Raw genomic sequence first — 26,802 nt, 5'->3', positions numbered from 1 at the left:
CCCAGGTGGTTTGACAAGTCGCTGACGTTGGTCGTGTTCCCCTCGGGGCGCGTCGGGCTCAACGTGGAGCACTCGTGGGGAGACCCCCCCGTGGCCTGGCACCTCTGGGAGGTACCCCAAAAATACCCCAAATTCCCCCCAAAATACCCCAAATTCCCCCAAAAATACCCCTCTACAATACCACAAAAATTCCCCAAATCTCCCCAAAAATACCGCAAAAAATCCCTCAAAAATCACTCCAAAAATCCAGGATGCCCCCCATGGCCAGGCACCTCTGGGAGGTACCCCAAAAATACCCCAAATTCCCCCAAAAATGCCCCTCTAAAATACCACAAAAATTCCCCAAATCTCCCCAAAAATACTGCAAAAAATCCCTCAAAAATCACTCCAAAATCCAGGATGCCCCCCATGGCCAGGCACCTCTGGGAGGTACCCCAAAAATACCCCAAATTCCCCCAAAAATGCCCCTCTACAATACCCCAAAAATTCCCCAAATCTCCCCAAAAATACCGCAAAAAATTCCTCAAAAATCACTCCAAAATCCAGGATGCCCGGCATGGCCTGGCACCTCTGGGAGGTACCCCAAAAATACCCCAAATTCCCCCCAAAATACCCCTCTAAAATACCACAAAAACTCCCCAAATCTCCCCAAAATACCGTAAATACTTCCCCCCAATTCCACTCAAAAATCACTCCAAAATCCAGGACCCCACCCTGGGGCCAGTAGGTACCCCAAAAATACCTGAAAGGTACCTCAAAAATACATCAAAATCAACCCAAAAAATTCCCCCCAAAATCCTCCCAAATATACTCCCCAAATGCCTCCAAAAATCCCCCTAAAATACACCCAATTTCCTTCCAAAGTCCCCCAAAAATCCCCCCCTGAAATGCCCCAAAAATTCCCCGGAACTTGAGACTCCCCCAAAACCTTTGGAGACGTCCCCAAAATCTCCCCAAATTTGGGACCCCTCCCCAATTTTGTGAGGAATGGCAGGGCACAAAACTGGGGAAATGTGAGGGGAGAAAAAAGTGGGAAACGTGAGGGGAGAAAAGAGTGGGAAATGTGAGGGGCAAAAAAAGGGCGGGAAACGTGAGGGGGGAAAAAAGGGCGGGAAAAACGTGAGGGAAGAAAAAGGCGGGAAACGTGAGGGGGAAAAAAGGGCGGGAAAACGTGAGGGGGGGAAAAAGGGCGGGAAAACGCGAGGGGGCAAAAAAAGGGCGGGAAACGTGAGGGGGGAAAAAGGGCGGGAAACGTGAGGGGGGAAAAAAGGGCGGGAAAACGTGAGGGGGAAAAAAGGGCGGGAAAACGTGAGGGGGAAGAAAAAGGAAAACGTGAGGGGGAAGAAAAAGGAAAATGAGGGGGAAAAAAGGGCGGGAAAACGTGAGGGGGGAAAAAAGGGCAGGAAAACGTGAGGGGGGAAAAAAGGGCAGGAAAACGTGAGGGGGGAGAAAAAGGAAAACGTGAGGGGGGAAAAAAGGGCGGGAAAACGTGAGGGGGAAAAAAGGGCGGGAAAACGTGAGGGGGAAAAAAGGGCGGGAAAATGTGAGGGGGGAAAAAGGGCAGAAAACGTGAGGGGGGAAAAAGAGGCAGGAAAACGTGAGGGGGAGAAAAAAGGAAAACATGAGGGGGGAAAAAAGGGCAGGAAAACGTGAGGGGGAAAAAAGGGCGGGAAAACGTGAGGGGGAAAAAAGGGCAGGAAAACGTGAGGGGGAAAAAAGGGTGGGAAAACGTGAGGGGGGAGAAAAAGGAAAACGTGAGGGGGAAAAAAGGGCGGGAAAACGTGAGGGGGGAAAAAAGGGCGGGAAAACCTGAGGGGGAAAAAAGGGCGGGAAAACGTGAGAGGGGAAAAAAGGGAAAACCTTCAGGGGAAAATGAGGAGGGAAATTTTGGGAGGGGTGAATCGGGGAGGGTCCCCAATTTTGGGACCCCCTCCCCTAATTTTTGCCCCCTCAGTTCGCGCTGGCCCTGGACCGGTCCCTGGGCTACGACGAGAGCGGGAATTGTCCCGGGGACGGGCAGGGCAGGGACCCCGAGCCCCCCATGGAGCTGCACTGGGAGCTGCCCCCGCAGGTACTGGGAGCACTGGGAGGGGTCTGGGGGCTGTTTCGGGGTATTTTTGGGATATTTTTTTGATATCTGGGGGCAGATTTTAGGGGTGTTGCGAAGCCTGGGGGTTCAGAGCTGTTTGAAGATATTTCGGGGTATTTTTGGGATATTTTCGGGGAGGTTTCAGGGATGCTGTCTCAGCCCTGGGGGTTCAGATCTGTTTGAGGATATTTTGGGGTATTTCAGGAATATTTTCGGGCAGGTTTCAGGGGTGCTGTTTCAGCCCTGGGTGTTCAGATCTGTTTGAGGATATTTTGGGATATTTCAGGAATATTTTCGGGGAGGTTTCAGGGATGCTGTCTCATGCTAAGGGGTTCAGAGCTGTTTGAGGATATTTTGGTGTATTTTTGGGATATTTTTGGGGAGGTTTCAGGGATGCTGTTTCAGCCCTGGGTGTTCAGATCTGTTTGAGGATATTTTGGGGTATTTTTGGGATATTTTCGGGGAGGTTTCAGGGGTGCTGCCCCAGACCTGGGGGTTCAGATCTGTTTGAGGATATTTTGGTGTATTTCAGGAATATTTTTGGGCAGGTTTCAGGGGTGCTGCCCCAGGCCTGGGGATTCAGAGCTGTTTGAGGCTATTTTGGGGTATTTTTTGGATATTTTCGGGCAGGTTTTGGGGGTGCTGTCTCATGCTAAGGGGTTCAGATCTGTTTGAGGATATTTTGGGGTATTTCAGGAATATTTTTGGGCAGGTTTCGGGGGTGCTGCCCCAGGCTCGGGAGCAGTTCCAGGCCATGGCTGAGGGGCTCCAGCTCCACGTGGTGTCGGTCGAGGAACCCCTGGGACCCTCCGGGACCCCCGAGAGCCCTCAGGAGCTGCTGCCACTGGCGCTGGAGCTGGCGCTGGTCAGGGTGAGACTCTGAGACCCCCAAAATTCACACCAGGAGCCCCCAAACTCCGTCCCAGACTCCCAAAATCTCCCCAAAATCCCCTCAGGAGCATAGCCCCGCCCTGACATATGAGCCGATATCGATGTGCCTTTTCCTCAAGGGCTCCAAAACCCACCTGAGACCCCCAAAATCCACCTGAGACCCCCCCCAAATCCAACTGAGACCTCCCCAGATCCAAATGAGACCCCCCAAACTCCATCCCAGAAACCCCAAAATCGATCCCAGACACCCCAAAATCCTCCAGATTCCCAAAATCTCCCCAAAATCCCCTCAGGAGCATGGTCCCACTATCATGTACAAACTGATCCCAATGTGCTTTTTCTTCGAGGGCTCCAAAACCCACATGAGACCCCCAAAATCCAACTGAGACCCCCCCAAATTCCATCCCAGACACCCCAAAATCCCCCAGATTCCCAAAATCTGCCCAAAATGCCCTCAGGAGCGCGGCCCCGCCCTGACGTACGAGCCGATCCCGATGTGCCTTTTCCTCAAGGGCTCCAAAACCCACCTGAGACGCCCAAAATCCAACTGAGACCCCCAAACTCCATCCCAGACACCCCAAAATCCCCCAGATTCCCAAAAATCTCCCCAAAATCCCCTCAGGAGTGTGGCCCCGCCTTCATGTACAATCCGATGCTTATGTGCCTTTTCCTCAAGGGCTCCAAAACCCACGTGAGACCCCCAAAATCCAACTGAGACCCCCAAAATCCACCTGAGACCCCCCCAAATCCAACGGAGACCCCCCCAGACTCCATCCCAGAGACCCCAAAATCGATCCCAGCGACCCCAAAATCCCCCAGATTCCCAAAATCTGCCCAAAATCCCCTCAGGAGTGCTGCCCCACCCTCATGTACAAACTGATCCCAACACGCCTTTTCCTCAAGGGCTCCAAAACCCACCTGAGACCCCCAAAACCCACCTGAGACCCCCAAAATCCACCTGAGACCTCCCCAAATCCAACTGAAACCCCCCAAGCTCCATCCCAGACACCCCAAAATCCATCCCAGAGACCTCAAAATCCCCCAGATTCCCAAAATCTCCCCGAAATCCCCTCAGGAGCGCGGCCCCGCCCTCATGTACAAACCGATCCCGATGTGCCTCTTCCTTGAGGGCACCAAAACCCACATGAGACCCCCAAAATCCAACTGAGACCCCCAAAATCCACCTGGGATCTCCCCAAATCCAACTGAAACCCCCCCAAACTCCATCCCAGACACCCCAAAATCGATCCCAGAGACCCCAAAATCCCCCAGATTCCCAAAATCTGCCCAAAATGCCCTCAGGAGCATAGCCCCGCCCTGACATATGAGCCGATATCGATGTGCCTTTTCCTCAAGGGCTCCAAAACCCACCTGAGACCCCCAAAACCCACCTGAGACCCCCAAAATCCACCTGAAACCCCCAAAATCCAACTGAGACCTCCCCAAATCCAACTGAAACCCCCCAAACTCCATCCCAGACACCCCAAAATCCCCCAGATTCCCAAAATCTCCCCAAATCCCCTCAGGAGCGCGGCCCAGCCCTGACGTACGAGCCGATCCCGACGCGCCTTTTCCTCGAGGGCCGCGCCGACGGCGCCCGCGGCGTGGGGCGAGCCCTGCTCGAGCTGGAACGCGCCCTCAGGGACCCCCAAACCCCCGTGAGGAACCCCAAAAATGGGGCTGGGGACCACAAAATGGGGATGGGGACCTCAAAAATGGGGTTGGGGACCCCAAAATGGGGATGGGCACCCCAAAATGGGGATGGGGAAACCAAAATGAGGATGGGGAAACTAAAGTGGGAATGGGGAAACCAAAATGGGGATGGGGAAACCAAAATGGGGATGGGGAAACCAAAATGGGGATGGGGAAACCAAAATGGGGATGGGGAACCCAAAATGGGGATGGGGAACCCAAAATGGGGATGGGGAAACCAAAATGGGGATGGAGACCCCAAAGTGGGGCTGGGGACCCCAAAATGGAGATGGGGAAACCAAAATGGGGTTGGGGACCCCAAAATGGGGATGGAGACCCTAAAATGGGGCTGGGGAAACCAAAATGGGGCTGGGCACCCCAAAATGGGGTGATCATTTGGGCTCTATGGGGGGATTTTGGGGCGATTATTGGGGGTCTCTGGGGATATTTTAGGGGGGTCTCTGGGGGCATTTTGGGGTTGATTTTGGGGCGCTGTTCGGGGGTCTCGGGGTGGATTTTAGGGGGTCTCTGGGGGGATTTTAGGGTTGATTTTGGGGCGCTGTTCGGGGGTCTCGGGGTGGATTTTAGGGGGTCTCTGGGGGGATTTTAGGGTTGATTTTGGGGCGCTTTCCGGGGGTCTCTGGGGGGATTTTAGGGGGATCACTGGGGGATTTTTGGGTTGAATTTGGGGCGCGATTCGGGGGTCTCTGGGGGGATTTTAGGGGGGTCTCTGGGGGCACTTTGGGGTTGATTTTGGGGGGCTGTTCGGGGGTCTCTGGGGGAATTTTAGGGGGGGCACTGGGGGATTTTGGGGCGCTGTTTGGGGGTCTCTGGGGGGATTTTAGGGGGTCTCTGGGGGGATTTTAGGGGATCTCTGGGGGGATTTTAGGGGGTCTCTGGGGGGATTTTAGGGGGTCTCTGGGGGGATTTTAGGGGGTCACTGGGGGCACTTTGGGGTTGATTTTGGGGCGCGATTCGGGGGTCTCTGGGGGGATTTTAGGGGGTCTCTGGGGGGATTTTAGGGGATCTCTGGGGGGATTTTAGGGGGTCTCTGGGGGGATTTTAGGGGGTCACTGGGGGCACTTTGGGGTTGATTTTGGGACGCTGTTCGGGGGTCTCTGGGGGGATTTTAGGGGGGTCATTGGGGGGATTTTAGGGGGTCTCTGGGGGGATTTTAGGGGGACATTGGGGGTATTTTTGGGTTGATTTTGGGGCGCTATTCGGGGGTCTCTGGGGGGATTTTCGGGGGGTCACTGTGGGCACTTTGGGGTTGATTTTGGGGCGATCACTGGGGGTCTCTGGGGGGATTTTAGGGGGGTCATTGGGGGATTTTGGGGTTGATTTTGGGGCGCTGTTCGGGGGTCTCTGGGTAGATTTTAGGGGGGTCACTGGGGGATTTTGGGGTTGATTTTTGGGGCGCTGTTCGGGGGTCCCAGCCCCCCTGACCCCTCCCCACAGCGCGGCCGCCTGGGGGCGCTGCTGGAGGCGGCGCTGGCGCAGGCGCGGGGGCGGCGCCGGGCGGCCATGACGGGGGCGGGGCTGGAGCGGCACCTGCAGGCGCTGGCGGCCGTGGCCAATCAGATGCGGCTCCGCCCACCCTTCCTCACCGAGGTGGGCGGGGCTTCGGCCTGGGGGCGTGGCCTGGAGGGGTGTGGGTCACACTGAGGGGGCGGGGCTTGGGTGATAATGACCATATTAATGAGTGGGTGGGGCTTGGCTGGAAATTACCATATTAATAACTGGGTGGGGCTTGAGTAGGTGGGGTTTGAGTGAATTACCATATTAATAAGTGGGTGTGGCTTGGCTGGAGTTACCATATAAGGAAGTGGGTGGGGCTTGGCTGGGAATTACCATATTAATAAGTGGGTGGGGCTTGAGGGGTGGGGCTTCGTTGGGAATTACCATATTAAGAAGTAGGTGGGGCTTTGGGGGTGGGGCTTGGCTGGGAATTACCATATATGGAAGTGGGTGGGGCTTGGGTGGGTATTACCATATTAATAAGTGGATGGGGCTTGAGGGGTGGGGCTTGGGTGTGAATTACCATAAATAGAAGTGGGTGGGACTTGGGTGTGAATTACCATATTAATAAGTGGGTGGGGCTTGGGGGTGTGGAGCTTGGGTGGTAATTACCATATTAATAAGTGGGTGGAGCTTGAGGGGTGGGGTTTGGGTGGGAATTACCATATTAATCAGTGGGTGGGGCTTGGGTGGGAATTACCATATTTATAAGTGGGTGGGGCTTGAGGGGGTGGGACTTGGTTGGTAATTACCATATTAATAAGTGGGTGGGGCTTGAGGGGGTGGGGTTTGGGTATGAATTACCATATAGGAAGTGGGTGGGGCTTGGCTGGAAATTACCATATTAATAAGTGGGTGGGGCGTGAGGGGGTGGGGCTTGGGTGTGAATTACCATATAGGGAAGTGGGTGGGGCTTGAGGGGGTGGTGCTTGGGTGTGAATTACCATATTAATAAGTGGGTGGGGCTTGAGGGGGTGGGGCTTGGCTGGGAATTACCATATTAATAAGTGGGTGGGGCTTGAGGGGTGGGGCTTGGGTGTGAATTACCATATAGGGAAGTGGGTGGGGCTTTGGGGGTGGATCGTGGTTGGGAATTACCATATTAATAAGTGGGTGGGGCTTGATGGGGTGGGGTTTGGGTGGGAATTACCATATTAATAAGTGGGTGGGGTTTGGGTGGGAATTACCATATTAATAAGTGGGTGGGGCTTAAGGGGTGGGGCTTGGCTGGGAATTACCATATTAATAAGTGGGTGGGGCTTAAGGGGGTGGGGCTTGGCTGTGAATTACCATATAGGGAAGTGGGTGGGGCTTGGCTGTAAATTACCATATTAATAAGGGGGTGGGGCTTGAGGGGTGGGGCTTGGGTGAGAATTACCATATTAATAAGTGGGTGGGGCTTGGCTGGAGTCACCATATAAGGAAGTGGGTGTGGCTTGAGGGGGTGGGGCTTGGCTGGGAATTACCATATTAATAGGTGGGTGGGGCTTGAAGAGGGGCTTGGGTGTAAATTACCATATTAAGAAGTAGGTGGGGCTTGAGGGGTGGGGTTTGGTTGGTTATTACCATATTAATAAGTGGGTGGGGCTTGAGGGGTGGGGCTTGGCTGGGAATTACCATATTAATAAGTGGGTGGGGCTTGAGGGGTGGGGCTTGGCTGGAATTACCATATTAATAAGTGGGTGGGGCCTGAGGGGGTGGGGCTTGGGTGGGAATTACCATATTAATAAGTGGGTGGGGTTTGGGTGGGAATTACCATATGGGGGTGGGTCTTGGTTGGAAATTACCATATAAGGAAGTGGGTGGGGCTTGGTTTTAAAAGGGGTGGGGCCTAAACCAGGAGGGGCGGGGCTTGACTAAAATTTGCCTTTTGATTAAGTGGGTGTGGCCAAGGAGGGCGTGGCCTGTCTTTATATGGTCAATGGGGTGTGGCCACCAGAGGGTGTGGCCTAATGAGAGTCACAGTGATTGGCTGGCACATTGGGTGTGGCTGAAGGCTCATTTGCATGTCCCCGCCCCCCAGGTGCTGGGGCAGCCCTGGGCTCTGGCCTTTAGCCCCGCCCCCCGGCCACACCCACCGCTGCTGCCCCGCCCCCTGCGGCCCGCGGGGATGGGCTTCAACCCGGTGCGTACTGGGGGGACTGGGAGGGACTGGGAGGGACTGGGAGGGACTGGGAGAGACTGGGGGGGAATGGGGGGGACTGGGAGGGGACTGGGGGGGACTGGGGGGGAACTGGGAGGGACTGGGATGGGAACTGGGAGGGACTGGGATGGGACTGGGATGGGAACTGGGAGGGACTGGGAGGGACTGGGGGATACTGGGATGGACTGGGGAGGCATTAGGTGGGGACTGGGGGCACTGGGGACTACTGGGAGGTGCTGGGGGGAGTTCTGGTTTTACTGGGATGGACCTGGGGGGTTACTGGGAGGGACTGGGAGGAACTGGGGGATACTGGGATGGACTGGGAGTGACTGGGATGGACTGGGATGGATTGGGAAGGGACTGGGGGGGGACTGGGATGGACTGGAAGGGACTGGGATGGACTGGGAGGAACTGGGGGATACTGGGATGGACTGGGAGGAACTGGGGGGTTACTGGGAGTGACTGGGATGGACTGGGAGGAACTGGGGGGTTACTGGGAGGGACTGGGAGGAACTGGGGTTTACTGGGAGTGACTGGGATGGACTGGGAGGAACTGGGGGGTCCCTGGTGCTGACTGGGATGGACTGGGAGGAACTGGGGGATACTGGGATGGACTGGGATGGACTGGGAGGAACTGGGGGGTCCCTGGTGCTGACTGGGATGGACTGGGAGGAACTGGGAGTTACTGGGAGGAACTGGGGGTCCCTGGTGCTGACCAGCTCCCCCCAGCCCCACCAGGACGGTTACGGGGTTTCCTTCACGGGGGGAGGGGACGGCGGCCCCGTCCTCGTCCACATCTCCTGCAGGGAGGGGTCCCCCAAAACGGTGAGTGAGGGGCGGCCAAAAACCCCCCAAAAATCCCAAAACCTCCCCCAAACCCCCCAAAAACACCCCAAAAAAAAACCCCCAAAAAACCCTAAAACCTCCCCACAAAAAACCAAAATCCTGCCCAAAAAAACCCAAAACCTCCCCCCAAAAATCCAAATCCTGCCCCAAAAAACCCCAAAACCTCTCCCAAACCTCCCCCCAAAAAAAACCCAAAACCTCCCCCCAAAAACCCAAATCATGCCCCAAAAAACCCCCCAAAACCTCCCCCCAAAAAAACCCAAATCCTGCCCCAAAAAAACCCCAAAACCTCCCCCAAACCCCCCAAAAACACCCCAAAACCTCCTCCCAAAAAACCCCTTAAAACCTCCCCCCAAAAAACCCAAATCCTGCCCCAAAAAACCCCAAAAAAATCCCAAACCCCCCAAAAAAACCCCAAAACCTCCCCCCAAAAACCCCAAATCCTGCCCCAAAAAACCCCAAAACCTGCCCCAAACCCCCAAAAACACCCCAAAACCTCCCCCCCAAAAAAAACCCCAAAACCTCCCCCCACAAAAAACCCAAATCCTGCCCCAAAAAAACCCAAAACCTCCCCCAACCCCCCCCCAAAAAACCCCAAAACCTCCCCCCCAAAAAACCCCCAAAACCTCCCCCCAAAAAAGCCAAATCCTGCCCCAAAAAACCCCAAAACGTCCCCCAAACCCCCCAAAAAACCCCAAAACCTCCCCCCAAAAACACCCAAAACCTTCCCCCAAAAAACCCAAATCCTGCCCCAAAAAACCCCAAAATCTCTCCCAAACAAACCCAAAAACACCCCAAAAAAAACCCCCTAAAAACCCAAATCCTGCCCCAAAAAACCCAAAAACCTCCCCCAAACAAACCCAAAAACTCCCCCCAAAAAACCCAAATCCTGCCCCAAAAAACCCCAAAAAAGCCCAAACCCCCCCAAAACCTCCCCCAAAAAACCCCCCAACCCTCCAAGACCCCCCCTAATCCTCATTTCCCCCTCTCCCCACCCCCCTCAGTGATTTTGGGGTTTCTTGGGGGATTTTGGGGGTCCTGAAGGAGATTTTGGGGAAAATTTTGGGGGGTCTGGGGGGATTTGGGTGTCCCGGAGGGTATTTGGGGTTCTCGGGGTGTATTTGGGGGTCACAGGATGGATTTTGGGCTGTATTTGGGCTGTATTTGGGCTGTGTTTGGGCTGTTTTTGGGGTGTATTTGGGCTGTATTTTTGGGTGTATTTTTGCTGTATTTTTGGGTGTATTTGGGCGGTTTTCGGGGTGTATTTGGGCTGTATTCGGGGTGTATTTTTGCTGTATTTTTGGGTGTATTTTAGCTGTATTCGGGCTGTATTTTGGGTGTATTTGGGCTGTTTTGGGGGTGTATTTTTGGGTGTATTTGGGCTGTTTTTGGGGTGTATTTTTGCTGTATTTTTGGGTGTATTTTTGGGTGTACTTTTGCTGTATTCAGGCTGTATTTTTGCTGTATTTTTGCTGTATTTTGGGGTGTATTTAGGCTGTTTTCGGGCTGTATTTTTGCTGTATTTTTGGGTGTATTTTTGCTGTATTTTTGGGTGTATTTGGGCTGTTTTTGGCGTGTATTCGGGGTGTATTTTTGTTGTTTTTTTGGCTGTATTTTGGGGTGTATTTGGGCTGCTTTTGGGCTGTATTTTTTGGGTGTATTTTTGCTGTATTTTTGCTGTATTTGGGCTGTATTTTTGGGTGTATTTGGGCTGTGTTTGGGGTGTATTTTTGCTATATTTTTGCTGTATTCCGGCTGGTTTTGGGCTGTATTTTTGCTGTATTTTTGCTGTATTTTTGGGGTGTATTTTTGCTGTATTTTTGCTGTATTTTTGGGTGTATTTTTGGGTGTATTTTTTGCTGTATTTTGGGTGTATTTTTGCTGTATTTTTGGGTGTATTTTTGCTGTATTTAGGCTGTATTTGGGGTGTATTTGGGCTGTATTTTTGCTGTATTTTGGGGTGTATTTTTGCTGTATTTTTGCTGTATTTTTGGGTGTATTTTTGGGTGTATTTGGGCTGTATTCGGGCTGTATTTTTGGGTGTATTTTTGCTGTATTTTTGCTGTATTTTTGCTGTATTTTTGGGTGTATTTTTGCTGTATTTGGGGTGTATTTGGGGTGTATTTGGGGTGTATTTGGGCTGTTTTTGGGCTGTATTTTTGGGTATTTTTTGCTGTATTTTTGCTGTATTTTTGGGTGTATTTTTGCTGTATTTTTGGGTGTATTTTTGCTGTATTTGGGCTGTATTTTTGGGTGTATTTTTGCTGTATTTTTGGGTGTATTTTTGCTGTATTTTTGCTGTATTTTTGCTGTATTTTGGGGTGTATTTTTGCTGTATTTTTGGGTGTATTTTTGTTGTATTTTGGGGTGTATTTGGGCTGTATTTTGGGTGTATTTGGGCTATTTTTGGGGGGTATTTTTGGGTGTATTTGGGCTGTATTCCGGCTGTATTTTTGCTGTATTTTTGATGTATTTTTGATGTATTTTTGCTGTATTTTGGGGTGTATTTGGGCTGCTTTTGGGCTGTATTTTTGGGTGTATTTTTGCTGTATTTGGGTGTATTTGGGCTGTATTTGGGCTGTTTTTGGGCTGTATTTTTGGGTGTATTTTTGCTGAGTTTTGGGGTGTATTTTTGCTGTATTTTTGGGTGTGTTTTGGCTGTATTCGGGGTGTATTTTTGCTGTATTCGGGCTGTATTTTGGGTGTATTTGGGCTGTTTTCGGGGTGTATTTTTGGGTGTATTTTTTGCTGTATTTGGGCTGTATTTTGGGTGTATTTGGGCTGTATTTGGGGTGTATTTTTGGGTGTATTTGGGCTGTATTTTGGCTGTATTTTGGGGTGTATTTGAGGTGTATTTTGGGTGTATTTTTGGGTGTATTTGGGCTGTATTTGGGCTGTATTTTGGGTGTATTTTTGCTGTATTCCGGCTGTATTTTGGGTGTATTTGGGTGTATTTTTTGCTGTATTTTTGGGTGTATTTGGGCTGTATTTTTGCTGTATTTTTTCTGTATTTTTGGGTGTATTTTTGCTGTATTTTTGCTGTATTTTGGGGTGTATTTTGGGTGTATTTTTGGGGTGTATTTTTGGGTGTATTTTTGCTGTATTCGGGCTGTATTTTGGGTGTATTTTGGGTGTATTTGGGGTGTTTTTGGCGTGTATTCGGGGTGTATTTTTGCCGTATTCGGGCTGTATTTTGGGTGTATTTGGGCTGTATTCGGGCTGTATTTTTGGGTGTATTTTTGCTGTATTTTTGCTGTATTTTTGCTGTATTTTTGGGTGTATTTGGGCTGGTTTTGGGGTGTATTTGGGCTGTATTTTTGGGTGTATTTTTGGGTGTATTTTTGCTGTATTTTTGGGTGTATTTTTGCTATATTTTGGCTGTATTTTGGGTGTATTTGGGCTGTATTTTTGCTGTATTTTGGGTGTATTTTTGCTGTATTCAGGGTGTATTTGGTCTGTTTTTGGGCTGTATTTTTGGGCTGTATTTTTGCTATATTTTGGCTGTATTTTGGGTGTATTTGGGCTGTTTTTTTGGGTGTATTTGGGCTGTATTTTGGGCTGTATTTGGGCTGTATTTGGGCTGTTTTTGGGCTGTGTTTTGGGTGTATTTGGGCTGTTTTTGGGGTGTATTTTTGCTGTATTTTTGCTGTATTTTTGGGTGTATTTGGGCTGTATTTTGGGTGTATTTTTGCTGTATTTTGGGGTGTATTTTTGCTGTATTCGGGCTGTATTTTGGGGTGTATTTGGGCTGTTTTCGGAGTGTATTTTTGGGTGTATTTTTGCTGGTTTTGGGGTGTATTTTTGGGTGTATTTGGGCTGTATTTGGGGTGTATTTTTGGGTGTATTTTTGCTGTATTTTTGCTGTATTTTGGGGTGTATTTGAGCTGTTTTTTTGCTGTATTTTGGGTGTATTTTTGCTGTATTTTTGCTGTATTTTGGGCTGTTTTTGCCGTGTATTCGGGGTGTATTTTTGCCGTATTCGGGCTGTATTTTGGGGTGTATTTGGGCTGTATTTTGGGCTGTATTTGGGCTGTATTTGGGCTGTTTTCGGGGTCCCTGACCCCCCGTTTTGCCCCCCAGGACCCCCGGCTGTTCCCACAACGTTTTCGGGCCTCTCTGGCGGAGCTGCGGCAGCTGCGGGGGGGGGAGGGGCTGCCCCTCCCCCCCCAATAAACGGCTGGAACCCAACAGAGCAAACTGGGAGAACTGGGATGGACTGGGATGGACTGGGAGGGGACTGGGAGGGACTGGGGGGGACTGGGAGGGACTGGGAGGGAACTGGGAGGGTCACTGGTGTTACTGGGATTCACTGGGAGGTTACTGGGAGTCACTGGGAGGTTACTGGGGGGGTCACTGGTGTTACTGGGAGTTACTGGGAGTCACTGGGAGTCACTGGGGGGGTCACTGGTGTTACTGGGAGTCACTGGGAGGGTCACTGGTGTCACTGGGGGGGTCACTGGTGTTACTGGGAGTCACTGGGAGGTTACTGGGGGGGTTACTGGTGTTACTGGGAGTCACTGGGAGTTACTGGGAGTCACTGGGAGGTTACTGGTGTTACTGGGAGGTTACTGGTGTTACTGGGAGGGTCACTGGTGTTACTGGGAGTCACTGGGGGGTCACTGGTGTTACTGGGGGGGGTCACTGGTGTTACTGGGAGTCACTGGGGGGGTCACTGGTGTTACTGGGAGTCACTGGGAGTCACTGGGAGGTTACTGATGTTACTGGGAGTCACTGGGAGGTTACTGGGGGGGTCACTGGTGTTACTGGGAGTCACTGGGATGTTACTGGGAGTCACTGGGAGCGGTCGGCCGCCATCGCCTGTGACGTCACCGGAAGTCACCACACACCACCCCGAGGTGGGCGTGGCTCCCGCCGGAAGTGCCGCCTCCCCTCACGGCCAAGATGGCGGCGCGGCGCGGCGCCTCCCGAGCGCGGGCCCCGACTCGCCCCCGGGCCGCGAACCGCGACCGGCCCCGCGCCCGGGCCCGCAATCGCCACACGGCGGACGCGGAGCCCCCCGGGCGCGTGTACCTGCCCGGGGCGGGGCCGCCGCTGCGTCCCGATGAGGAGCTGGTGATGGATGAGGAGGCGTACGTGATGTATCACCGCGCCGGCACCGGTACCTGCCGGGGAGTCCTGAGGGGAAACCGGGGTGAGGGGAACCGGGGGGATGAGGGGAAAAGGAGGATGAGGAGAACCGGGAGGTCCTGAGGGGAACTGGGGGAGATGAGGGGAGCTGGGGGGTCCTGAGGGGAATTGGGGGGAATCCTGAGGGGAATTGGTGGGAATCCTGAGGGAATTGGTGGGAATCCTGAGGGGAAACCGGGGTGAGGGGAACCGGGGTGAGGGGAGCCGGGGAATCCTGAGGGGAAACCGGGGAGTCCTGAGGGGAAACCGGGTGAGGGGAGCCGGGGAATCCTGAGGGGAAACCGGGGAATCCTGAGGGGAAACCGCGGAATCCTGAGGGGAAACCGGGGTGAGGGGAACCGGGGAATCCTGAGGGGAAACCGGGTGAGGGGAACCGGGGAGTCCTGAGGGGAAAGCGGGGAATCCTGAGGGGAAAGCGGGGAATCCTGAGGGGAAAGCGGGGAATCCGGGGAATCCTGAGGGGAAACCGGGTGAGGGGAACCGGGGAATCCTGAGGGGAAACGGGGAATCCTGAGGGGGAACCGGGGTGATGAGGGGGCTGGAGAGGATGAGGAGAACCGGGGGATGAGGGAAACTGGGGGGTCCTGAGAGGAATCAGGCTGAGGGGGCTGGAGGGGCGGAGGGGAACCGGGAGGATGAGGGGGAAAAGGGGATGAGGAGAACCGGGAGATCCTGAGGGGAACTGAGGGAGATGAGGGGAACTGGGGGGTCCTGAGGGGAATTGGTGGGAATCCTGAGGAGAATTGGGGGATCCTGAGGGGAATTGGTGGGAATCCTGAGGGAATTGGTGGGAATCCTGAGGGGAATTGGTGGGGATCAATCCTGAGAGGAATTGGTGGGAATCCTGAGGGGAATTGGGGGATCCTGAGGGGAATTGGTGGGAATCCTGAGGGAATTGGTGGGAATCCTGAGGGGAATTGGGGGATCCTGAGGGGAATTGGTGGGGAATCCTGAGGGAATTGGTGGGAATCCTGAGGGGAATTGGTGGGGATCCTGAGGGGAATTGGTGGGAATCCTGAGGGGAATGGGAGGGAATCCTGAGGGGAATTGGTGGGGATCCTGAGGGGAATTGGTGGGAATCCTGAGGGGAATTGGTGGGGATCAATCCTGAGAGGAATTGGTGGGGATCCTGAGGGGAATGGGAGGGAATCCTGAGGGGAATTGGTGGGGATCCTGAGGGGAATGGGAGGGAATCCTGAGGGGAATTGGTGGGGATCCTGAGGGGAATTGGTGGGAATCCTGAGGGGAATGGGAGGGAATCCTGAGGGGAATTGGTGGGGATCCTGAGGGGAATTGGGGGATCCTGAGGGGAATTGGTGGGGAATCCTGAGGGAATTGGTGGGAATCCTGAGGGGAATTGGTGGGGATCCTGAGGGGAATTGGAGGGAATCCTGAGGGGAATTGGTGGGAATCCTGAGGGGAATTGGAGGGAATCCTGAGGGGAATTGGGGGGAATCCTGAGGGAATTGGTGGGGATCCTGAGGGGAATTGGTGGGGATCCTGAGGGGAATTGGGAGATCCTGAGGGGAATTGTGGGGGATCCTGAGGAGAATTGGTGGGAATCCTGAGGGGAATTGGTGGGGAATCCTGAGGGGAATTGGGGGGATCCTGAGGGGAATTGGTGGGAATCCTGAGGGGAATTGGTGGGGATCATGAGGGGAATTGGTGGGAATCATGAGGGGAATTGGTGGGAATCCTGAGAGGAATTGGGGGGATTCTGAGGGGAATTAGTGGGAATTCTGAGGGAATTGGTGGGAATTCTGAGGGAATTGGTGGGAATCATGAGGGGAATTGGTGGATCCTGAGTGGAATTGGTTGAGATCCTGAGGGGAATTGGGGGGAATCCTGAGGGGAACTGGTGGGGATCCTGAGGGGAATTGGTGGGGATCCTGAGGGGAATTGGGGGGAATCCTGAGGGGAACTGGTGGGGATCCTGAGGGGAATTGGGGGGAATCCTGAGGGGAATCGGTGGGAATCCTGAGGGGAATTGGTGGGAATCCTGAGGGGAATTGGGGGGAATCCTGAGGGGAATTGGTGGGAATCCTGAGGGAATCGGTGGGGATCCTGAGGGGAACTGGTGGGGATCCTGAGGGGAATTGGTGGGGATCATGAGGGGAATTGGTTGAGATCCTGAGGGGAATTGGTGGGAATCCTGAGGGGAATTGGGGGGAATCCTGAGGGGAACCGGGTCTTAGGGGGCTGGAGGGGCTGAGGGGGACCTGAGGAGATTTTGGAGGGGTTTTGGGGGTTTTGAGGAAGGTTTTTGGGGTGTTTGAAGGAGGATTTTGGGGAAATTTTGGAGGTGTTTTGGGGAGGTTTGATCAAGCGTGGATTTTGGGGGTTTTGGGGAGTTTGAGGGAGGATTTTGGGGGTTTTGAGGAAGGATTTTGGGGGGTTTTAAGGCAGATTTTGGGGGGATTTTGGTGGGGTTTTTGCGGAGGTTTGAGGGAGGATTTTGGGGGAATTTTGGAGGGTTTTTGGGGGTTTTGAGGAGGGATTTTGGGGGTCTCGGGGTCTCTGAGCGCCCCCTCCCCCAGGGGCGCCGTGCCTGAGCTTTGACGTGGTGCGGGACGGGCTCGGGGAGGGGCGCGAGGAGCCGCCGCTGTCGGTGCTGCTCTGCGCCGGCACCCAGGCCGAGACCCCCAGCGCCAACCGGTGAGTGGGAGACCCCCGGTTTGGGGTTTGGGGGGGTTTTGGGGTGTTTTTGGGTGGTTTTTGGGTGTTTTTAGTGTGGGTTTTAGGATAGTTTGGGGGTGGGTTTTGGGGTGGGTTTAGGTTGGGTTTTGGGCTGTTTTGGAGTGGTTTTTGGGGTGTTTTTCAGGTGTTTTTGGTGTGGGTTTGGGGTATTTTTAGGGTGGGTTTGGGGTGGGTTTTGGGGTGTTTTTGGGGTGTTTTTGTAGTGGTTTTTGGAGTGTTTATAGGGTGTTTTCGGGGTGGATTTTGGGTGGGTTCTGGGTGTTTTTGGGGTAGGTTTTGGGTTGTGTTTCGAGTGGGTTTTGCGATGGTTTTGGGGTGTTTTTGGAGTGTTTTTCTGGTGTTTTTGGGATGGTTTTTGGGTGTTTCTTGGGGTGGGTTTTGGGGTGATTTTGGGATGGTTTTAGGGTGGGTTTTGGGATGGTTTTGGGGTGTTTTTAGTGTGGGTTTTGGGATGGGTTTGGGGTGGTTCTAGGGTGTGTTTTGGATGTTTTTCCGGGTGGGTTTTGGGGTGTTTCTGGGGTGGGTTTTGGGGTAGGTTTTGGTGTGGTTTTGGGTTGGATTTTGGGGTGTTTTTTGGAGGGGTTTGGGTTGGGTTTTGGGATGGTTTGGGGGTGTTTTTAGTGTGGGTTTTGGGATGGCTTTAGGGTGAGTTTTTGGGGTGGTTTTCGGGTGTGTTTTGGATGTTTTTCGGGTGGGTTTTGGATGGTTTTGGGGTGTTTCTGGGTTGTTTTTGGGGTGAGGTTTGGGATGGTTTTGGGGGGTTTTTTGGAGGGGATTGGGTTGGGTTTTGGGATGGTTTTGGGGTGTTTTTAGGGTGTGTTTTGGGATGTTCTGGGGCTGGGTTTGGGTTGGGTTTTGGGATGGTTTTGGGGTGTTTTTAGGGTGTGTTTTGGGATGTTCTGGGGCTGGGTTTGGGGTGGGTTTTGGGATGTTTTTATGGTGGGTTCTGGGGTGTTTTTAGGGTGTTTTTTGGTGTTTTTGGGGCTCCCCAGGGCTGATTTGGGGTGTCCCCTCCCCGTCTCAGGGTGCTGCTGCTGCAGATGCAGAACCTGCACGGGATGAGGGGCAGGAAGGGCAGTGACAGCGACAGTGACAGCGACAGCGACAGCGAGGAAGATGAGGAGGAGGAGGGGCGGGAGCCGCAGCTGCTGCTCCTCATGGCCCCCCACTACGGGGGGGTCAACAGGCTGAGGGTAAGGACCCCCCCAAAAACAGCCCCCCCCAAAAAATCCCACAAAAACCCACCTGGGAACCCCAAAAATCCACACTAAAACCCCAAAAACTCATCTGGGAACCCCAAAAAACCCTCAAAAATCAACCCTGGGAACCCCAAAAATCCACCCCAAAAACCCACCTGGGAACCCCAAAAATCCACCCCAAAAACCCACCTGGGAACCCCAAAAATCCACACTAAAACCCCAAAAACTCATCTGGGAACCCCAAAAATCCACCTGGGAACCCCAAAACACCCTCAAAAATCAACCCTGGGAACCCCAAAAATCCACCCCAAAACCCCAAAATCCCACCTGGAAACCCCAAAAAAAAATATCAAAAATCAACCCTGTGAACCCAAAAAACCTGCTGGAAACCCAAAAATCCACCCTGGGAACGGTAAAAAACTTTCAAATGAACGTTAGGAACCCCCAAAACCTTCTGGGAACCTGAAATACCCAACTCGGAACGCTAAAAAAACTCAAAAATCCATCCTGGAAACCCCAAAAAGCCCAAAAATCCATGCTGAGACCTCAGAAACCCACCTGGGACCTCCAAAAACCAACCCCGGGAACTTCGATCTCACTCCAAAATCCATCCTGGGACCCCCAAAAACACCCAAGACCTCCAAATCCACCCCCAGACCCCCAAAAACCTTCTGGAATTTCCCATATAACTTTCAGGAATTCCCCTCAAAATTACAAAATCACTTCGAGAACCCCAAAAAAACGTGGGACCTCCCCCTTAAACACGCAACTATTCCTTGGGACCCTCCTCAAGTTACCCTGGAACCCCCCCAGAAAACCTTGGGATGCTCTGAGACCCCCATCTTTGCCCCCCAAACCCTCTGGGACCCCCTTAGAAACCCCTGGGACCCCCAAATTTCACCCTGAGTACCTCCCAGAACCCTCTGTGACCCCCTGGGATCCCCCAAAAAACCTTGAATCTCTCTGAGACCCTCCCAGGGCTCCCCAAATCAACATAAGACCCCCCAAAACCCCCTCAAATCCCCTCTGTGTGCCCCCAAATCCCTCCCTGAGCCCCTTTTGGGGGTCCCTGACCCCCCGTTCCCGTGTCCCCCCACAGGTGACGTCCCTCGGGGGGTCCCCGATCGCGGCCGTGTGGTCGGAGCGGGGCCAGGTGGAGGTGCTGGCCCTGGAGGGGGCCCTGAGGGTCCTGGGGACGCAATTTGGGGAGGGGGATTCGGGCAGGGGGCCCAAGAGCGTCCAGCAGGGAGCTCTGCCCGCCCTGGCCACCTTCAGCGGCCACCTGGACGAAGGCTTCGGGCTGGACTGGAGCCCCCAGAGCCCCGGTGAGGATTTGGGGTAAATTTGGGGGGTTTGGGGTCTGGGGGCTCATGGGGGTCTGGAGACCCCAGAGCCCTGGTGAGCATTTGAGGGAAATTTGGGGGGTTTGGGGGCTCATGGGGGTCTGGAGCCCCCAGAGCCCCGGTGAGCATTTGGGGGAAATTTGGGGGGTTTGGGGTCTGGGGGCTCATGGGGGTTTGGGGACCCCAGAGCCCCGGTGAGGATTTGGGGGAAATTTGGGGGGTTTGGGGTCTGGGGGCTCATGGGGGTCACAGGGGGTTTGGATATCACAGAGCCCTGGTGAGGATTTGGGGTAAATTTGGGGGGTTTGGGGTCTGGAGGCTCCCCAAATTTCCCCCAAATGCTCACCCCAGAGCCCCGGTGAGCATTTGGGGGAAATTTGGGGGGTTTGGGGTCTGGGGGCTCATGGGGGTCTGGAGCCCCCAGAGCCCCGGTGAGCATTTGGGGGAAATTTGGGGGGTTTGGGGTCTGGGGGCTCATGGGGGTCTGGAACCCCCAGAGCCCCGGTGAGGATTTGGGAGAAATTTGGGGGATTTGGGGTCTGGGGGCTCGTGGGGGTCTGGAGACCTCAGAGCCCTGGTGAGCATTTGGGGGAAATTTGGGGGGTTTTGGGTCTGGGGGCTCATGGGGGTCACAGGGGGTTTGGATATCACAGAGCCCAGGTGAGGATTTGGGGGAAATTTGGGGGGTTTTGGGGTCTGGGGGCTCATGGGGGTCTGGGGACTTCAGAGCCCTGGTGAGCATTTGGGGGAAATTTGGGGGGTTTGGGGTCTGGGGGCTCATGGGGGTCACAGGGGGTTTGGATATCCCAGAGCTCTGGTGAGGATTCGGGGTAAATTTGGGGGGTTTGGGGTCGGGGGCTCATGGGGGTCACAGGGGGTTTGGATATCACAGAGCCCTGGTGAGGATTTGGGGTAAATTTGGGGGGTTTGGGGTCTGGAGGCTCCCCAAATTTCCCCCAAATGCTCACCCCAGAGCCCCGGTGAGCATTTGGGGTAAATTTGGGGGGTTTGGGGTCTGGGGGCTCATGGGGGTCTGGGGACCCCAGAGCCCCGGTGAGCATTTGGGGGAAATTTGGGGGGTTTTGGGTCTGGGGGCTCATGGGGGTCACAGGGGGTTTGGATATCCCAGAGCGCAGGTGAGGATTTGGGGGAAATTTGGGGGGTTTTGGGTCTGGGGGCTCATGGGGGTCTGAAGCCCCCAGAGCCCCGGTGAGCATTTGGGGGAAATCTGGGGGGTTTTGGGTCTGGGGGCTCATGGGGGTCTGGGGACCCCAGAGCCCCGGTGAGCATTTGGGGGAAATTTGGGGGGTTTTGGGGTCTGGGGGCTCATGGGGGTCACAGGGGGTTTGGATATCCCAGAGCCCTGGTGAGGATTTGGGGGAAATTGGGGGAAATATGAGGGGCAAATGGTGGGAAGTGTGAGGGAGAAAATGGCGGGAAAACCTGAGGGGGGAAAAAGGGCGGGAAAATGTGAGGGGAGAAAAAGGGCGGGAAACGTGAGGGGAGAAAAGAGCGGGAAAACGTGAGGAGAAAATGTGGGAAATGAGAGGAGGAAATGTGGGAAATGTGAGAGGAGGAAATGTGGGAAATGTGAGAGGAAATGTGGGAAATGTGAGAGGAGGAAAAGGTGGGAAATGTGAGGAGAAAATGTGGGAAATGTGAGAGGAGGAAATGTGGGAAATGTGAGAGGAGGAAATGTGGGAAATGTGAGAGGAGGAAAAGGTGGGAAATGTGAGGCAATGTGGGAAATGTGAGAGGAGAAAATGTGGAAAATGTGAGGGGAGAAAAGGTGGGAAATGTGCGGAGAAAATGTGGGAATTGTGAGGGGAAAATGTGGGAAATATGAGGAGAAAATGTGGGAAATGTGAGGGGAGAAAAGGTGGGAAATGTGAGGAGAAAATGTGGGAATTGTGAGGGGAAAATGTGGGAAATGTGAGAGGAAATGTGGGAAATGTGCAGAGAAAATGTGGGAATTGTGAGGGGAACATGTGGGAAATGTGAGGGGAGAAAATGTGGGAATTGTGAGAGGAGAAAAAGTGGGAATTGTGAGGGGAAAATGTGGGAATTGTGAGGAGAAAATGTGAGGGCGCTGCTGGAGGGGTCTCGAGAGGAGTTTGGGGCGATCATTTGGGGTCTCTGGCGGTCCCCCCACCCTCCATTTGCCAAATCAGGGATTTTGGGGGTCAGGCTGCCCTGCACCCCCCATCCCCCCGGTACAAATTTGGGCTATAAACGTTGTGATTTTGGTGTTTTGATGTCTCTGTTCCCTCTGGGCAGGCCGGCTGCTGTCCGGGGACGTGCGCGGGCGCATCCATCGCTGGGAGCCGCGCGAGGCCGGCTGGGCCGTGGACCAGCGGCCGCTGCTCGGCCACAGCGGCAGCGTGGAGGACATCCAGTGGTCCCCCTGCGAGGCCTCGGTGAGGGGACAGGGCGGGAATTTAAATTCTTAAATGGGTGGAAACCCATTTAGATTGAGGTCAAATGTGCCACTTCGAGCGTGGTAAATTGGCTGTTTAGTTCATATGCAGCCCCAGCAAAATACCCCCAGCTAAAGGTGAGGATTTGGGGGAAATTTGGGGAGTTTGGGGTTTGGGGGGTCATAGAGGTCACAGGGGGTTTGGAGATGTCAGAGCCATGGTGAGGATTTGGGGGAAATTTGGGGGGTTTGGGGTCTGGGGGCTCATGGTGGTCACATGGGGTTTGGATATCACAGAGCCCTGGTGAGGGTTTGGGGTAAATTTGGGAGGTTTGGGGTCTGGAGGCTCATGGGGGTCACAGGGGGTTTGGATATTACAGAGCCCTGGTGAGGATTTGGGGTAAATTTGGGGGGTTTGGGGTCTGGAGGCTCATGGGGGTCACATGGGGGTCAGGATGGACTGGAGCCCCCAGAGCCCAGGTGAGGATTTGGGGGAAATTTGGGGGGTTTGGGGTCTGGGGGCTCATGGGGGTCACAGGGGATTTGGATACCCCAGAGCCCAGGTGAGGATTTGGGGTAAATTTGGGGGGTTTGGGGTCTGGAGGCTCATGGGGGTCACAGGGGGTTTGGATATCACAGAGCCCAGGTGAGGATTTGGGGTAAAATTTTGGGGTCTGAGGGCTCATGGGGGTCACAGGGGCTCTGGAGATAAAAAAGACTCCTCAAGACAAAAAATCCCCCCAGCTAAAGGTGAGGATTTGGGGTAAATTTGGGGGATTTTGGGTCTGGAGGCTCATGGGGGTCACAGGGGTTTGGATATCACAGAGCCCTGGTGAGGATTTGGGGTAAATTTGGGGGGTTTGGGGTCTGGGGGCTCATGGGGGTCACAGGGGGTTTGGATACCCCAGAACCCTGGTGAGGATTTGGGGTAAATTTGGGGGGGTTTGGAGATAAAAAAGACTCCTCAAGCCTTAAAACAGACAAAGTGACCCAAGAGTTTCTTTCTAACAAAAACTGAACACAAGCATAACTAGTTATAAGTGTAATGTAAAATAAGCAGAATGAATATGCATGAACCTATTGTGAAATTTATGCATATGGAAATTAGAGTAATAAAAAAGGATCGGGAGTTCTCTGAGGTCCATTAAAGGACCACAGTGCTGTGAATAAACACCCCCATTCCCTGCAGACCCTGGTTGGAATTTTAGGGTTTAATTTTCAGAGGGGCTCACAGCACTGTAAATAAACACCCCCATTCCCTACAGACCCTGGTTGGAATTTTAGGGTTTAATTTTCAGAGGGGCTCCCCACACACAACCACAGCACTGTAAATAAACACCCCCATTCCCTACAGATCCTGGTTGGAATTTTAGGGTTTAATTTTCAGAGGGGCTCACAGCACTGTAAATAAACACCCCCATTCCCTGCAGATCCTGGTTGGAATTTTAGGGTTTAATTTTCAGAGGGGCTCCCAACACACACACACAGCGCTGTAAATAAACACCCCCATTCCCTGCAGATCCTGGCTGGAATTTCAGAGTTTAATTTCCAGAGGGGCTCCCGGGCTCAGGTGTTCTCCTGTTCTCTCTCAGGTGTTCATCTCGTGCTCCTCGGACGCCTCCATCCGCGTGTGGGACGTGCGGGCGCCGCCGGCCCGCGCCTGCCAGCTCCGCGTGGCCTCGGCCCATGAGGGTGATGTCAACGTGCTCAGCTGGAGCCGGCGCGACGCGGCCGCGCTGCTCAGCGGCGGCGACGACGGCGCCCTGCGCCTCTGGGACCTGAGGAGCATCCGGGTGAGGCACACAGGGACCCCCAGAGTAACCCAGGGACCCCCAGAGAGACCCAGGGACCCCTCAGGAATCACCCAGAGACCTCCAGACCCACTCAGGGACCTCCCCAGGAATCAACCAAACCAACCCAGGGACCCCCAGAGTAACCCAGGGACCCCCAGAGTAACACAGGGACCCCCGGGGATCGACCAGAGCCACACAGGGACCCCCAGAGAGACACAGGGACCCCCAGAGTAACCCAGGGACCCCCAGAGTAACACAGGGACCCCCGGGGATCGACCAGAGCCACACAGGGACCCCCAGAGAGACACAGGGACCCCCAGAGTAACCCAGGGACCCCTCAGGAATCGCCCAGACCCACCCGGGGACCCCCGGGAATCACCCAAACCGACCCAGGGACCCCCAGGAATCACCCAGACCCACACAGGGACCCCCGGGGATCGACCAGACCCACCCAGGGACCCCCAGGAATCGCCCAGACCCACACAGGGACCCCCGGGAATCGTCCAGACCCACACAGGGACCCCCAGACCCACCCAGGGACCCCCGGGGATTGACCAGACCCACACAGGGACCCCCGGGAATCGCCCAGAGCCACACGGGGACCCCCAGAGAGACACAGGGACCTCCAGATGGACCCAGGGACCCCCAGGAATCGCCCAGATCCACCCAGGGACCCCCGGGAATCGCCCAGACCCACACAGGGACCCACCAGGAGTCACCCAAACCGACCCGGGGACCCCCGGGAATCACCCAGACCCACACGGGGACCCCCAGAGTAACCCAGGGACCCCCGGGGATCGACCAGAGCCACACGGGGACCCCTGGGAATCGCCCAGGGACCCCCGGGAGTCGACCAGACCCACACGGGGACCCCCAGAGAGACACAGGGACCTCCAGATGGACCCAGGGACCCCTCAGGAATCACCCAGAGACCTCCAGATGGACCCAGGGACCCCCAGACCGACCCAGGGACCCCCAGACCCACACAGGGACCCCCCAGAGTAACCCAGCGACCCCTAGATAGACCCAGGGACCCCCAGACCAACCCAGGGACCCCAAAACCACCAGATAAACCCCCCCCAAACCGCCCCCAGACCCCAAAATTTCCCATAGCCCCCCAAAACCACCCCATAAACCCCCCCAAACCACCACAAAAGCACTCCCCCGACCCCTCAGCCACCCCCCAAACCGCCCCCAGCCCCCTCCCCGCTGACCCCCGCCCGTTTTCCTGCCCAGCTGAGCTCGTCGTGCGTGGCCACCTTCAAGCAGCACCGCGGGCCCATCACGTCGGTGCAGTGGCACCCGGGCGAGAGCGGCGTGCTGGCGGCCGCGGGCGAGGACGACGTGGTGACGCAGTGGGACCTGGGCGTGGAGAGGGACCCCGAGGTGGGCGAGGGTCCCGGGGACGGGGAGGGGCTGCGGGAGCTGCCGCCGCAGCTGCTGTTCCTGCACCAGGGCGAGAGGGAGGTGAAGGAGCTGCACTGGCACCCGCAGTGCCCCGGGCTGCTGCTGTGCACTGGACGTGAGGGCATCGCCGCCTTCCGCACCATCAGCGTGTGAGGGCCAAAATTTGGGGTGATTTCAGCTGAATTTGGGGTGAAATCAGCTGAATTTGGGGTCAGGAATGCTCAAAATTGGGGTGGGAATAGCAGGGATTGGCACCCACAGTGCCCGGGGCTGCTGCTGTGCACTGGACGTGAGGGCATCGCCGCCTTCCGCACCATCAGTGTGTGAGGGCTGAATTTGGGGTGATTTCAGCCAAAATTGGGGTCAGGAATGCTCAAAATTGGGGTGAAATCAGATAGAATTGGGGAAGGAACCCCCTGGGATTGGCACCCGCAGTGCCCCGGGCTGCTGCTGTGCACCGGGCGTGAGGGCATCGCTGCCTTCCGCACCATCAGTGTCTGAGAGCTGAATTTGGGGTGAAATCAGCTGAATTTGGGGTCAGGAATGCTCAAAATTGGGGTGGGAACAGCAGGGATTGGGAAAGGAGCCCCCTGGGATTGGCACCCGCAGTGCCCCGGGCTGCTGCTGTGCACTGGACGTGAGGGCATTGCTGCCTTCCGCACCATCAGCGTCTAAAGGCAGAATTTGGGGTGAAATCAGCCAAAATTGGGGTCAGGAATGCTCAAAATTGGGGTGGGAACCCCCTGGGATTGGCACCCACAGTGCCCCGGGCTGCTGCTGTGCACCGGCCGCGAGGGCATCGCCGCCTTCCGCACCATCAGTGTGTGAGAGCTGAATTTGGGGTGAAATCAGCCAAAATTGGGGTGAAATCAGCCAGAATTGGGGTCAGGAATGCTCAAAATTGGGATAAGAATAGCAGAGATTGGCACCCGCAGTGCCCGGGGCTGCTGCTGTGCACTGGACGTGAGGGCATCGCCGCCTTCCGCACCATCAGCGTGTGAGGGCTGAATTTGGGGTGATTTCAGCTGAATTTGGGGTGATTTCACCTGAATTTGGGGTGATTTCAGCTGAATTTGGGGTCAGGAATGCTCAAAATTGGGAAAGGAACCCCCTGGGATTGGCACCCGCAGTGCCCCGGGCTGCTGCTGTGCACTGGACGTGAGGGCATCGCTGCCTTCCGCACCATCAGTGTGTGAGAGCCGAAATTTGGGGTGAAATCAGCTGAATTTGGGGTCAGGAATGCTCAAAATTGGGGCAGGAACAGCAGGGATTGGGAAAGGAACCCCCTGGGATTGGCACCCGCAGTGCCCCGGGCTGCTGCTGTGCACTGGACGTGAGGGCATCGCCGCCTTCCGCACCATCAGCGTGTGAGAGCCAAAATTTGGGGTGAAATCAGCTGAATTTGGGGTGATTTCAGCTGAATTTGGGGTCAGGACTGCTCAAAATTGAGGTGGGAACTGTTGAAGTAGAAATGGGATCCCAAAATGGGGCCGGAATCCTCCTGAAAATGGGGATGGGACATGGCCGGAATGTGGGTGGGGAAGCTGCAAAAATGAGGGTGAAACACCCCAAAAATGAGGGTGAAACACCCCAAAAAATGGGGATAAAACACCCCCAAAA

General features: G+C 54.6%; 2 protein-coding genes across 3 annotated transcripts in view; both read left to right on the top strand.

Annotated features, from left to right (window-relative positions):
• LOC121468851 (palmitoyl thioesterase CPT1C) overlaps positions 1-13,367 on the top strand; it is a 33,915-nt gene extending 20,548 nt beyond the window's left edge. For both annotated transcript variants that reach the window (XM_072921589.1, XM_072921588.1), the window contains 8 exons: positions 6-111; positions 1,955-2,071; positions 2,802-2,960; positions 4,507-4,638; positions 6,131-6,283; positions 8,214-8,315; positions 9,063-9,158; positions 13,260-13,367. In XM_072921589.1, coding sequence (XP_072777690.1) covers positions 6-111; positions 1,955-2,071; positions 2,802-2,960; positions 4,507-4,638; positions 6,131-6,283; positions 8,214-8,315; positions 9,063-9,158; positions 13,260-13,352 — 958 coding nt within the window. In that variant the 3' untranslated portion in view covers positions 13,353-13,367. The remainder of the gene's footprint in view (positions 1-5; positions 112-1,954; positions 2,072-2,801; positions 2,961-4,506; positions 4,639-6,130; positions 6,284-8,213; positions 8,316-9,062; positions 9,159-13,259) is intronic.
• A 617-nt stretch (positions 13,368-13,984) lies between these two features.
• Positions 13,985-26,382, top strand: GRWD1 (glutamate rich WD repeat containing 1). Its single transcript, XM_072921489.1, has 7 exons — positions 13,985-14,298; positions 16,865-16,982; positions 18,049-18,217; positions 19,323-19,548; positions 21,844-21,983; positions 23,575-23,775; positions 25,012-26,382. Exons 1-7 carry the CDS (start codon positions 14,082-14,084, stop codon positions 25,333-25,335), a joined length of 1,395 nt encoding a protein of 464 aa, XP_072777590.1. The 5' UTR covers positions 13,985-14,081; the 3' UTR covers positions 25,336-26,382.
• The last annotated feature ends 420 nt before the right edge of the window (positions 26,383-26,802 follow it).

The sequence above is a fragment of the Taeniopygia guttata genome, chromosome 37 (genome assembly GCF_048771995.1).
Source record: "Taeniopygia guttata chromosome 37, bTaeGut7.mat, whole genome shotgun sequence".
Lineage (NCBI taxonomy): Eukaryota > Metazoa > Chordata > Aves > Passeriformes > Estrildidae > Taeniopygia > Taeniopygia guttata.
This window is presented reverse-complemented; position numbering and strand designations above follow the sequence as displayed.

What these genes read in the sequence shown, in the direction of transcription:
- GRWD1 (XM_072921489.1), top strand. Translation starts at nt 14,082, where the DNA reads ATGGCGGCGCGGCGCGGCGCCTCCCGAGCGCGGGCCCCGACTCGCCCC. An exon ending in GGGGGGTCAACAGGCTGAGG is followed by an intron (nt 18,218 to 19,322) that starts GTAAGGACCCCC and finishes GTCCCCCCACAG; the next exon opens with GTGACGTCCCTCGGGGGGTC. An exon ending in CTGGAGCCCCCAGAGCCCCG is followed by an intron (nt 19,549 to 21,843) that starts GTGAGGATTTGG and finishes CCCTCTGGGCAG; the next exon opens with GCCGGCTGCTGTCCGGGGAC.